The 14,571-nt window shown below is 39.7% G+C and overlaps 1 protein-coding gene across 1 annotated transcript in view; it reads left to right on the forward strand.

Annotated features, from left to right (window-relative positions):
* TMEM135 (transmembrane protein 135) overlaps positions 1-14,571 on the forward strand; it is a 943,226-nt gene that overhangs the window by 73,327 nt on the left and 855,328 nt on the right. Inside the window, exon 2 of the mRNA XM_069203998.1 lies at positions 12,067-12,194. Coding sequence (XP_069060099.1) covers positions 12,067-12,194 — 128 coding nt within the window. The remainder of the gene's footprint in view (positions 1-12,066; positions 12,195-14,571) is intronic.

Here is a 14,571-nt window from a genome sequence, read left to right on the forward strand (position 1 = left end):
CTTCCAGAGATCACAAATTATCTCTACACAGTTCATGTTTTTGTTTTTTCATATCATAGTTGTCAGGAACAACTAACTTTGTCCTCTAAACCTACTCATTTTAAGAATGTTTTGCACTAACAAACTAAGGTCGGTATTTGACACTATCCAAAATTAATTTAATCCTGTTGCTGCGTGATCAATTTTCCAGCTTCTCAAGATTGTGTCTAATGTATCCATCTCACCATCATTGAGATCTCACAATCTTCAAAGAAGTTACAACACAAATAGCAGATTTTGTCCTGTGACTGCTGCATTTAAGTGTGATGTTTACTGTTTAGCTGGTCGGAAATCTAAAATGGGATTTATATATGACATTTTCTATTATTAGGATTGTTCTTAATCAACCAGAACACTTGCTGATTTATTGTGTGTCTTTTTCTGTGTCTTTGTGATGCCTTCATGTACGATATGTAGTGTGATAGTCTAAAATAAATTGATCAGTTTTGATATCTCAATGATTAATACAAAGTGGCAGGGGAACAAGTTGTTTGAACCTCTTTAAATGTTTTTTTCTGTGTGTAGATATATATATTATAGTTGAGGAGTAGTCAGACAAGAAGTAATGTAAGCTTCTGAATGCAGGATTGGCCAGGGAACGTGTTAAATAATTTACACCATAGAGATGGACTTGAGATTAGATGTTGTTCATTGTACAAAATTAGGTGAAGTAAATGGCACTATATAGAATGGTGCAAACATGAGGACCTGGAGGTATACACCACATACAAGCTAACACAACTATATAGAACATAACACGCATGCTAAGATTTGTCCCTTATGAATGTTACCCCTAAACGTCCAAGGTCTTAGTTCCTTATTAATGTGCAGGATTCGGCTTCAGTAAGCTTCTATACATGTAAATTGATATTCCATTCCTGTGGTATAAACATTTGCTGATCATGACGTATGGATCCTGGCATATGCAGATTTAAGTCTAAACAAGTGTCCCTTCCAGTTTTACTCCAGTTACACATCCAAAATTAGAGGAGTAGCAATAGTGATAGGTAGCTAGTTCATCGATTTCTGAAATAGAAAATTAATACAGTACTTATTCCCCTCAATAGGTTCAGCCCACAAATGACAGTATCACTCAGCACTCCTAAGGTACTAATGCAAAATATTTGGCCCTGATGAAATCCTCGTCTTCTGCAAACTCAGGATCTTCATGCAAATAATATTCACATGTCCACACAGGGTATCACAGGATGGATTATACCTTTAATAAGCACAGGACATTTGTAAGAGCATCATGAGGCCACAACCTGAAATCAAATGCTCTCCATCCTTTTGTTACTCTCCAATCCACAGTCTAACCCATACTCTAAAATCAATAAAACGTTACTAAAGGATCCCTTCGGTTGGTAGAAAATTGTTCACACCAGAAATGAACCTTTTAAATCCAATAAAATAGAGGCAATTATAAGGATGACACTTTGGAACATAGCAAATGCCATAATAAGAGGGAAAATGATTAAGCTCTCAGCACCCCAAAATACTGACTCTCCAAAGAACATGTTTTTTGAATTAATAACTTCTGGCGTTGATGTTTAAGCATAAAAAGACTATGGGGGTTATTCCAACTTTGGAGGAGGTGGTAATCCGTACCAAATGTGACGGATTTACCACCAGCCGTATTACGAGTTCCATAGGATATAATGGACTTGTAATACGGCTGGTGGTATATCCGTCACTTTACCGTCACTTTTGGGACGGATTACCACTTCCTCTAAAGTTGGAATAACCCCCTATATAATCAATTAAATAACATTGTATGGTAATTAAAATCTTTGATAGTAAAGCATGAAAGTACTTGATACATACTGGAAGAATAATTCTCACAATGATAGAATCCTCATTTTAGTTAATAATACAACCCAGCAAAGACCTGATTTTTATGTGCCGTAGTTTATATTGCATACTTGAACAGGAATGCCAGAATTCAAACCATGGTGACACTTGGTCGGCTAGTGTGGGGCCTGCCTCAGCTGATCAGATAGACTTTATTAAAATTGGCCACTAAGGGTCATATTAAGAGTTTGGTGGATGGGTTATAATAGAGTGTACATTTTAACTTTATTATTCATGTCACTGAAGTCAGCAGACTGTGACAAATTGAAGTTCACAAACATAAAAGAGAGAAAAGCTAAAAAGATGCACTGATTACATTTTAAATGTGCCATCAGGTTCCTTTTTGATTTAATCACATGCCTAGAAGGTTAAAGTTAATGTTAAAATGTGGTTTAGACTCTTAACTAATAGTTTAGGTCAAAACTAATTTAAGTTTCCTGCGTTTTATGAAACATTAATGACTGAAAATATGTGCAAGTGAGATAAATGCACTTCTCTGTTATACTTAATGTAGTGTAATACCAGAGCTTTTCCATTTAAAGGGAATGTTTTACTTATACCGATGAAATATTATTAGTGCTGAATTAATAAGTTTGCGTATTATGTGTCTTTTAGTAACAAGTGTTAATCAATTGCATTTTATATTTACTTGTGTTAGCCTAACTGAAGCCTACAGAGCTTGCTGTTATGTAAAAGTGCAGAATTGTTTTTTCATAAAGTAAAGCCTTCTTTCAGATTTCGTTCCCATGAGAAGCAAGGTCTCATTTGTGAAGGTCTGTTGTTTATCTAACCATATAAGAACAGTATTCATTTGGCCTTGAAATGAATGTAATGAAGGAACAAGCATTACAATACAATTTGTTATAACCCATTAGAGTCACACAGAAGAGGAGATGTTCTGATGACAGACCGGGGAGAATGTTGGACTGTTCCAACCTGAAGTTTTCTAATGATTTTGATTGGATGGTGCCCGTTTCTCTTAGTATGAACTCTCCTCAGTGACAAATTTTGTATTTTTGTATTTTGCCCACGTTATTCGCCACACATGTATATCCCTAATTTGGTTATTTGTGGGGTTGACATATGCCCAGCCAATGATTATTGACTTGATTGAATATTAATTGACTACATTATTGTAAAATCTGTGCATCGCTTAATTTCTGTGTCTCAAATATTTCTATTGACTTTCTGTATTATCCCCTTTGAATGTTTCTTTTTATTGATGTTCGTGTGCCTGATTTTATTTTGTCGCCTTGGGCAACCGCTGGTGATTATGTATCTTTTTAACTTGGTTTTGCGCATAGTTTACATGACCTTGAGCTTGTGTTTGTAATAAAGCTTTGAACTAAATTCTTGATTGGAGTTTTCCTTCCATGGCCACATTCGCCATGATGTCTAAATTATTGAGGTGGGTCAAAAGGTTTGTCGACCTTGTTGTGCATTTAATTTCTGCAAAGGATGAAAATTGCAGCCCCAGTTAATGCCACAACATGACCGATATCCCATTCGCCTTATTATTACACATTATATAATTACATTATATGTTAATCGCAGCTGATTGTGTGCCTAATGAGACATTATTCTACCACATGCCTGTCCTAACTGGATGAAATAGTCCAGAAAATGCCAGTATCATAAATCAGTTACATTTAATCATTACTTGTTTTTGTTATTAATTATTTATTATGCACAAAGCAATCTTAAGTCTCTAAATATCACATGGGGATCAGATAGCACAGGAAATAATACAACTGGGAATATAATACAGTTAGATACGTAGGAGTTTACAAAATCAGATCTCACAAACCACTACACAGATATATTGTCCTGGTTCTGCTAGAGACCTACAGAGTTTGAGAGGACTCAAAGTATCATGGTTGGAAAATTACTTGTGTAATAGTCATTGCCAAAGCTAATAGGTCTCGCCTATGAAAGTTATTTGCTTTGACAATGGTTTGTAGCAATGCTGTACCGCAGTGCGGATGCTTTATGGTGTGCCTCAAACTAATTTAAATAAGCACTATGATGCAGCCATGCGATGACTTTTATAAAAGTGTATTGCTGCTGTATGAATCGCTGTCCATTTTTTTTTATTACCATTTTTAGCCATGCTGCACATTAGTCACTCTGATATTCAGCATGGTTACACATCATTGCCAAAGCCGACAATGACCATGCTGTACAGCCTGAACAAAAGGCAATGGCAGAGCCAATAAGCTCAAAGGTGAGACCGTTTTGCTTTTGCCACTGCTTGTAAGGTCTTGGTACAACACCCTTGTGACTCTGTGACTCCAAACAAATCAGCTTATCACCCCATAGGTGGCAAAAACTGCTACTACATTAAAAAAACAATTTCTTTCGTGTCTTAGTGTAAATGCATTTGGAAGCGGAGAACATCTGCTGTCACAATAAAAGTAGATAACAACTGATGTCACAATAAACATCCATTTCACAGGAGAAAAAGGCTTCTTTGAATTGTGTGTTGCATAGTAAAAAGTAGCTACAAACGCCAAGATTCTCAACAAGAACGGCCAGGAAGAAGAAAAAATAAAAGTAGAACCTCAATCATAGCGCAATCTATGGAAGGACAGCAATGAAGCTGAAGCAATTAGTTCTTGGTCTATGCTCCAGCTGAAAGGAAAGGAAGTGAAGATAGCATGCTCTGGCCAATTATAAGGCATCACATAAGGGTGAAGCTAACAAATATTAAGAAGTGGATGGGCTACTAGCACCTTGTTGTATACAATCTCTTGCAAGCGAGAGTGCATGCAGTGCGCACGCTGTTGAAGTCAAGACTTAAAAACTAGCTTTATCCCTCAATATGTGTACACGTTTTAATCACTTCCAGTCGAAATACCACTGGATATAATAAATATATGGATACAATAAAACATAGTTTTATTCATAAAGACAGGTATAGTGTCCAGAGTTCAAAGAAAAAGTACTGTGTCTGCAAACACAAAATGGAGGTCTTGTGAACCTAGATGTTCATCGTTACATCTTAACAGCACAATTAAAGTTATAGGCTGGGGCAAAGTCTGTAAAGAAAGTGTGGGTACCACAGGAACATGTCCTACTAAAGATGTTCCCTGGCTCTGGAGAAGTTATAGAAAGGAATGTACTGCCCAGTTGGACGCTAAATTAATCCTATTGAGTTTTTCAAATGTGACAGTAAGGCATGATAAAGATTTGACTTTGTCTTTGCTGCTCGAATTTTCTCCTGTTAACCCTTTTACTGCCCTTACGATGCATAAATACATTCTACTTTGTAAAGGAGTGCATTGAACCTTTGTCAGTGAAAGGATTTTTAACAATATTTCATTCTGTAATTGGGAAAAAGAAGAGATGTGGAAGGTTTAGCTTTCAAATAGTGGAAACAGAGGTTTTGGGTTGACAGAAAGGAACACTTTAAATGCACTCAACTGATTCAATGATTCATAAAGGCTGACATCCCGCTGGGTGAACAACCACTTCAAATATTTAGGCATGCACATTGCTGTCACTAAACAGTGGGCATGGGCCCTAAAAATTACAGCCTTAGTAACCACACTACCGAGGGACATGGACCTTTGAGAAGTTCTCCCACTGAACGTAGCGGGTAGAGGAGCGCTGTTTAAGATGATGGCACTCCCCCTTTACACGCTGCAGAATTACCCATACAACTTGCCACTTGCCCTTTTCCATACTCTACAGTCAACAATAGTGAAATTCCTCTGGGCGCAAGGTCTGGATGGAAGGTCGGCCATCCATCTCCTCCCAAAAATGTGTACTCGCCCCCTACAACAGGAGTGTAGGAATGGAAGATATATAGCTATATTATTGGGCTAGTCAATTTATACCACTATATGATTTGCTCTTTGTAGATCGAGATGATTCCTCCATAGAGTTAGAACTCTGCAGTCTTGAGTGCCGTGGTACACTCATTTTCCTTTATGGTTCCTGTGCGCCCACAACCCTTAAACCCGCAGCTCAAAACATCCCTGTTGTGCAAGCATCAGGCATTGCTGTGGATCAAATGGCATGGAGTGCTGATGGCTGAAACACAACTATGGGACGGAAGCTGTCTCAGACACACAGCCACCCTGAAGGGCTTCCGAGCATGGTATAAAATTAGCATATCCAAACTAGGGAATGGCTGGAAAAGCAACTTCATGTGCAAATCCCAATACCTCAGATACACATATACGCTGCATAGAACACAGTGTTCTCATTATCTGCAATTGCGTCATGCAATAGAGGCCTCTACTAATTGCGCACAAGCTCTCCCCCTAGAGGCACACATCAGAGAGTCACGGATAGGTAGGAAAAGGATCTTCAATTTATACCACACCTTGATTAAAAAAAAAAAACACACCCCAGTAGCGGTGCTGAGGGAATGGTGGGAACGTGATGTGAGACTCTTAGAAGAGGCAACTGGGTAGAGGCCAAAATTACTCCCAGGGCACTGATGGTATCAATGAGATTGTGACTAATCCAACTTTAATATTTACATTGAATACCCTACAGCCCAACAAGGCTAAACAGGATGAGAAAAGCGTAGACCCACGGTGCTTAAGATGTAAACACCGCTATTGGTGGAACGTATGTGACACACTATTGTGGGTGGTGGGTAGAACAGTGGTACACGAACCCAAACTGATTTTACTGGGGATGAGGGCTGTGAGGGAGCCAACACGAGACTCCTTGTTGCAAAGGGCTTTCTTATTATTGCTGAAAGGGACATAGTGTGATATTGGAGATCCGAGCTGGCACCGCCAATCATTGAATGGACTTGCGGGATGGACTACTGCGCCACAGCAGGAACATTTGTATTCAAATCCTGCAGCTGCCCAGAGAAACACCGTGTAGTTTGGGGAGACTGAATGCCTATGGCTTCACTCCACAGGCAAAACGATTCTGATGTGATCTCATGCAAAGATGGTTTACTGAAGTGGGTGTACCTGGTTACTATGCAACACTGTTCTTTTGTTTATACTGATGCTGTTATACATGTCTTTAACCCAATAAAAAGAGTTATAAAAACCCCTGTTAGTTGTTGATTCACCTAAATAAAATGAAGCAGAACTCAAACAAATGAACTGCATTGGAAACTATATTTTTTAGGAAGTAACTGAGAGTACATCTATGCTTTAAGTGGTACCTGATCCCATAATGTTGGGTAGATCGTATGTATGCTTGAATTTCAACACCTTTATGGTGTGGCCATCCCACATATGAGTATTCTTTGTTTGGTGGAGTTGTAATGTAGTTCCTAGATATTGGAAAGGCACCCTGTTGCTGATGAAAAAAGTAGTGGTTTTAATACTTGTGGTTCCCTACATATAGCGAAAGAGGCACCGGATGATGGGGGACTTTATACAGATTGTTCCCCTTCTACCATGCTATAGTCACAGTTCCTTTTAGAAGCTAAACTAACCCTGTTGGGGTAGAGAGAAGACATCTGGTAAGGTAACAATAGATATAAGACATCATTTCTTGACTATTTCCAAAATTAGGATTGTAATGTTGCTAAATCTAAACAATTAACTTTACTTGTCAGTTAATATCCATTGTAAATTCCTTTGACATATCAACTGCTCTGTGAAACCGCCAGAGGATTATGTTTGATACTAAGCACTGCAGTGAAAATCGTGTAATATTTAACGCACTTGTAGACCAAGCTGCTATTTCCCTGGTGTCTAGGAGCTGATAACAGATGTTAATTTTTACCCAACTCAATAGTACACGCTTTCGATAGATGATCCAATAAAAACATTTAAAAAGAAAGATCTTCTTTAGCATGATTGCTTACTTAATGATGACTATTCAAGTTCAACTCTGCACTACTTAGAAAGTCACATTACACATGTTGAATGATGTGCTCTGTATGCTAGATCAAGCAACGTGCCTGTTTGCTGTCTCGCTATAAACAGCTCCAGATGTCTGTCGGTAGACAGCATTGTATGCCATGTTCCACGGAGCCAATCCTTGCTGAAGATTGGATGGCTTTCAATTCGGTCCCAGTTGCCTTTCTCCTGTTTGGTGGGTTCCTCCCTTTATGTGTTCGACCCTCCCACAGAATATTTTTTGTTTTGCTATTGGTAGATTTGTAATTTGTTCTGCTCTGAATGCAGCATTGCATCTTTATCCCCTATGCTGCTAGGCCTTAACCCCCCAAGTGCTGAGATCTTTTTTGGCTATTTGTGGTAGTTCATGCTTAGGCCTCCATAACTTTATGTCTGTATAAGCTATCCATGCCAAATTTGCATCTGTTTTTTTCCAACATGCTGGGGATTTTAACCATATGCAGGGTTTTTCGATTCACCGAGAAATTAGTCTAATTACAGCTAAATTTTGGGTGTTTTGGGAAAAATGGGAAAAAAAATGCTGCAGAAGAAAGTGTCTGTTTTTTCCCCCCTGCAGATAGCATCAACGAAGGGTTTGCAGTGCTAAAATCACCATCTTCCAAGCTTTCAGGAACAGGCAGATTTGATCCAGAAAACCAAATCTTTCAACACAGTTTTGGCATTTTACTGGAACATAGTCCATTTTTCCTATTTTTTATGCTTTCAACCTCCTTTCAGTAAGTGGTAGAAACGGGTGTGAAACCAATGGTGGATCCCGGAAACTATACGTTTCTGAAAAGTAGACAACATTCTGAATTCATCAATGGGTCATTTGAGTAGATCCTTCAAGGTTTTTCTATAGAAACTAACAGTTGAAATAAAAAAATATTGTTACTGAGTTGAAAAATACAGACATTTCTGTCTAGGTTTTCATCTGTAACTTCTATTACAGATTTTCAAAAGCAATATACTGTTAAGTACGCTGGACCCTTCTGGTTGCAGTGATATATAGGGCTTGTAGGTTCACCAAGAACCCTATGTATCCAGAGCCAATAACTGAGCTGCACCTTGCAATGTTTTTTCATTGTGTACCGGGTGTACAGTAATTAATTTGCTAAAACAGTGAAAAATAGGTATCAAGGAAACATATGTATTTCCGAAATGGGCACAGGGAATGGAGTTTAGAAGCAGTGGTTATTTGCACATCTCTGAATTTGTGAATTCCCATCCTAGCATGTGAATTAGAGGGCATTTCTCAAAATGACTTCTTTCTTACACACCGTCCTGCATTGGAAAGAGCAGTGCAGAGAAAGAAAATTGGTAATAACACTTGTTCTACTATTCTGTATTCCCCTAAGTCTCATGGTAAAAGTGGTACCTCACTTGTTTTGGTAAGCCTAGTGCCTGTGACAGGAAGCGTCCCAAAACGCAAAGTGGACACAGCACATTTTCCAGTAAAAACTGACAGTTTTTTTGCAGTGTGCCTAGTTGTGGATTTTGGGCTCTGGACCAGCCAGCACCTAGAGAAACCTAGCAAACCAGATCATTATTGAAAACTAGACCCCTTGGGGAATCCAGGATGAGGTGACTTTTGTGGCTCTCACAAGGTTTTGTTACTCAGAATCCCTTGCAAACCTCAATATTTGTCTACAAAAACACATGTTCCTCCCATTTCTGGAAACTGTGGGGAGCCACAAACTTCCTTCACCCGGCATTCCCCCAAGTCTCCGATAAAAATGGTAACTCACTTGTGTGAGTAGATCTAGTGCCTGTGACTGGAAACGGGCCAAAACACAACATGTATGCAGTGCATTTTTCCACTGAAAACTGACGCTCTTTTTCTGATGAGGGTAGCTCTAGCTTTTGGACCCCAGCTCAGCCAGCACCTAGGGAAACTTAGCCAACCTATTTCTTTTTTTAAACTAGACACATAGGGGTATCCAGGGTGGGTTGACTTGTGTGGCTCTCCCCACATTTTGTTACCCAGAATCCCTTGCAAACCTCAAGCTGTCAGGAAAGAAACATGTTCTCCTCATATTTCTGTGATGGAAAGTTCTAGAAACTGTGGAGAGCCACAAACCTCCTTCCACCCAGCATTCCTTCAAGTCTCCCGATAAAAATGATACCTCACTTGTGTGGGTAGACCTAGTGCCCGCATCAGGAAACTGCTCGAAACACAACATGTATGCAGCATATTTTTCCACCGATAACTGACCCTCTTTTTCCATTGTGGGTAGCTCTAAATTTTGAATCTTAGCTCAGCCGACACCTACGGAAACCTGGCCAACCTGTACATTTTTTCAAACCAGACACCTAGGGGTATCCAGGGTTGGTTGACATGCGTGACTCTCCCCATGTTTTTTTTTTTTTTACCCAGAATCCCTCAAACAGTGAGGGGAAAAAAACACATTTTCCCCACATTTCTATGATGGAAAGTTCTGGAAACTGTGGGGAGCCCCAAACTTCCTTCCACCTGACATTTTCTCAAGTCTCCCAACAAAAATAGTACAACACTAGTGTGGGTAGACCTAGTGACCGCAACAGGAAACTGCCTAAGAAACAACATGAACGCAGCGCATTTTTCCACCAAAAACAGACCCTCTTTTACCGATGTGGGTAGCTCTAGATTTTGAAAACTAGCCAACCTGTACATTTTTGAAAACTAGACATCTAGGGGAAATCCAAGAGGGTGACTGTGGATCCCATTAGGTTTTCGTTCATGCAATGCCCGGCTAACTTCGAACTTTTTCTGAAATCAACCATTTTGCTTACATTTCTGCTATAGAAACTTTGGGAATCTGCAGAAATCCACATAATTCTTACCACCCAGCATTGCCCCACCTGTGGCAATAAAAATGGCGCAGCTGCAATGGATCAAACCAAGGACAATGGGAGCGCTTGCGTGGAGACTCTTATTGACCTCGGCTGGATCAGTTCCTGTCCATGGCACTAGACCCAGCCACATAAGTGGGGCAGAGTTTTTATCAGCACAGATGGGGCAATGCTGGGTGGTAGGAATTTTGTAGATTCCTGGAGAATAAGGAAATGTCGGGTAAATGCGTGACTTCAGGCAAAGTTGGAGTTTTGCAGGGCATTGTGGGTAAGATAATGGTGTGGGGTGCATTTGAAGCACACTACCCTGGACTTCCCAAGATGTCTACTTTTCAGAAGTCACTGGGTCTGGTAGGGTTTTCCAGGTAGCAGCTTACCGAAGCCCAAAATGTGCAGCCCTCGCCATTGCAAGTGGAACTATATTGGGAGTTAGCCAAGCTCTGCTGGCCCATATGTGAAATCAACACACTAAAGAGTCAAATCTCCTGTTCCTTGCTGTTGGGATGAGATGCTTTAGTTCGAAGGGGGGGTAGAGGGGTGGCAGTGTTTGTGGAGTGCTTTGGGCCCATTTGGGTTTTGGCCGATTGTTGCCATTTATAGCTTAACCTTTTACAGTGATAAAGACAGTCCAGGGTGTTTTAATTACAACTTTATGTCCTGACTGCTTGAACGGCGAATCGCCTGGTTAAAAAGCTAATATTCACAGCTAGGCATTTTCTTTATTTGGCCCAAAATTGTAGCATAGCCTCTCCCTTAGCCAAGAATCAAGCTTTTCTTGATGCATACCAAGAAGACATTGACTGTTTATTTCCTTAAAAAAATGTGCTCCCTGCGTTGGATTCTGAGGTTTTCTACGCCACTTTTAAGCCTTGTGATACATTTGGCTGGGAGTGTGGGGGTTTCTTGGTCTAGAGATGGCCGGAGTTGTGGGTGATCTGGGAAAGATGCTTAAATTATTATTTTTGTTTTCTATTTTAGTCTTTCTTGGGCCTATTCAAAAGACATTTTGGAGTATGTAAAGCAGCACCCATGTTGTACTATTTCACATACTCTTTTGTGGTTCTGTGAATTGTCCCCAAAGCATCTAAAATTGGAATAAATTGAATAGGTAAGGAATATTCACATCCAAGAAGAAAAATAGAAATGATTGTTCCCTCGTTGCACTTTTACTAAAAGGGACCTGGATGCTTCTGGCCGATTTACAAGTGCATGGAAGAGTTCTGAATAAACAAAAAACATTACTGGTGTAGGGACATAGAAAATGACAATCTGAGGGAAATATTTACAATCTCTCATACACATAAAGAACAGATCTTTCGGGGATACACGGGGTTAATATGCAGAAAGGGTCTGTTCATTAGAATTTCAGTTAATTTTGTGTTTTGCTTCTGGTGATTAAAATTGTATGTATGTCAAGTACCCGGATGATAATAAAGTAGTAGTTAATATTGGTCTACTTTAATTGAAATCATTCTTCAAATGCTTGTTCATCCCGCTAACAGATTGTTTTCTTTGACAGATTGCAGCTATTCTCCGAAGACGAAAATCTGAATACTACATACACAAACTACTACCTGAAATCTTGCAATCCACATCTTTTTTGACTGCAAATGGAAGCTTGTACATGGCCTTTTTCTGTATTTTAAGGTGAATAAGCTTTACTATGCAATTGTTTTCAGATGCTTTTTATTCTTATGTTAAAACTGATAAAACAAGCTCACCTGAGTGCCAACACAACCTCTAATTTCAACCTGTCCTTATTTATATTTATGAAATAATCCATGGAATAAATTAAATTCTACGGAATTAATTTGATTCGGTCATCCTCAAAAGCTGCTTCAACACATTATTAAAATTATATGTGAAGATATTTCAATCCCCTGCCCAGAAAGTCTGCATATCAGATTGTGCTTTTTCAGGCCATGCCATCTCCTTTTTAAAGCTCACACATCACAAAGACCAAGGAAACCAAAAAAACTCTTTAAAAATCAGATCCTAACATTCAGGCACAAAGGCTGCTTTTGTCACACTTAATTAGAATATAATATAATACATGATTCTTACCGGGTTTTGTGAGTAAACATTGAATGTATTTTATTTTCTTCTAGATCATAGAAGGTGTTCCTTGTCTTTACAATATAAATGTTGACACTGAGCACACATCCAGCAAATTTAGTTCAGAAAAGACCATATCCTCCAATTTTTCCAACATATTTTTTCCATGATTAGTAACAACTTAGGGGGTCATTATAACCCTGGCGGTCCTGCCCAGCCACGCCGGTGGTGGCGGCCAGATCACCGACAGTGTGGCGGTGTAGGACCGCCAAATTATGACAAGGGTAGTGCATTGCAGCCACTTCACCACCTGTACCGCCAGGGGGGGGTAGGACCGTCTGGCCGAAAGTTGACTACCTTTGGTCCGGCGGTCCATCTAACACCGCCTGTGGTATTTTGAGTATCATTACCGCCAGGGATTCCGTGGTGCATCCCGCCACCAAATCCCTGGCGGTAAGGATACTGGCGACAGGAATCCTAATTCCTGTCGCCACTACATGACTCCCCAACCCCACCTCTTACCTGTAGGATCACCCCTGACCCCATCAGGAGCCCCCACCTCCCCAAAGCAGTGATGTCCCCTTGACCCACTGTACTGACCCCCCCCCCCACTCCCCCGATCCCTGTACTGACCCCCCGATCCACGCATGCACACACCGCACATACATACATACATGCACACATGGCCACAACACTCCTCCCATCCCCCACATACACGCATTCACACAAGCACACACACTTGCACACAACACCCCCCCATTCACACACACACACACACACACCTATTCACGCACACAACACTCATAGTTTAATGTGTTTAAGAAAAGCTGCACCACAGCTGCTCTGCATTACTTAACACCAAACTCTAATCTCATGGCACTTGCAGGCATGGGCTTAATTCAGCTGAGAGCCGTAAAACATATGACTTTTATCTTTACCTTGATGATTTCTCAATATGAAACAACAACGATAATTTTTACTCTTTTAGCCATTTTACGCCAATAACCAGATCTTCCACTATATAGAATGTTAAAATGGCAGAAAAGGTTCATACTGGTACCCACTACTTTTTTATTTTAATCATGCCCACACAGTATTGTAACCAAAAGCAGTAACAGGATATTTGTACATCCTGGGTCTAGCACATCCATGATTATCTACCTTACAATGGAATTGTCTTAAGCTCTCACAAATACCATAGTTTTTGTCTTTTGTATAATACCCTGGATGTCATGAACTTTGCAGAACTTTGTGTTGAGAGACCACTTCAGAACGAACCACTCCATATGGTCCAATAGCATGCTGTGTTCTGGATATATCAGTGTTCAGATGTGGCCATTCTCCAGCTAAAGTGGAACAATGTTTATTCTCTGCAAAATGTTGAGTTTCCATAATAAAGTGGAACTAAGTCATTCATGTTCCCTTTATTAGTGACCAACTTTTCAGATACAAGATCTTCAACTAGAGGACATATTCTGAAACATGTTTCAGAATAACATACCTGACTCTGTGTGAGAGAGAGAATGGAGGTCTTTCCTTATGTTCAAGGATGAATCGAAGGAGGATTTTGTTAATGGAATTAAACACAGTTTAGTAAGTCACCATAAGCGGAGAGGAAGACCGCCTAAATACCAAATATCCTTCCATTTATCGCCCTATTACTCCATTACTTGCTATATGTCAGTTGATGATAAATGTGCAAATAATCCGATTTTACATGATATGTTAGCAACAATTGACAGAGTAGATAGTGCCATTCTCATCATTCCACTGCTGTAGGAATTAATAGTAATGTTTTAGACTGGGCTACTTCACTCCTTAGAGAATGAAGTCAATGGCCAATTTGCTTTCTTCTTCCAACGAAATCACTTGGACTTTGTTTTTACTTGATGGAGAAACTGCAGACCTACTAGGAAAAGGGACTCAATATAGATCTCAATGGACACATCTAGTGTTCAAAAGAAGATTG

This window comes from Pleurodeles waltl, chromosome 8, assembly GCF_031143425.1.
Source record: "Pleurodeles waltl isolate 20211129_DDA chromosome 8, aPleWal1.hap1.20221129, whole genome shotgun sequence".
NCBI lineage: Eukaryota > Metazoa > Chordata > Amphibia > Caudata > Salamandridae > Pleurodeles > Pleurodeles waltl.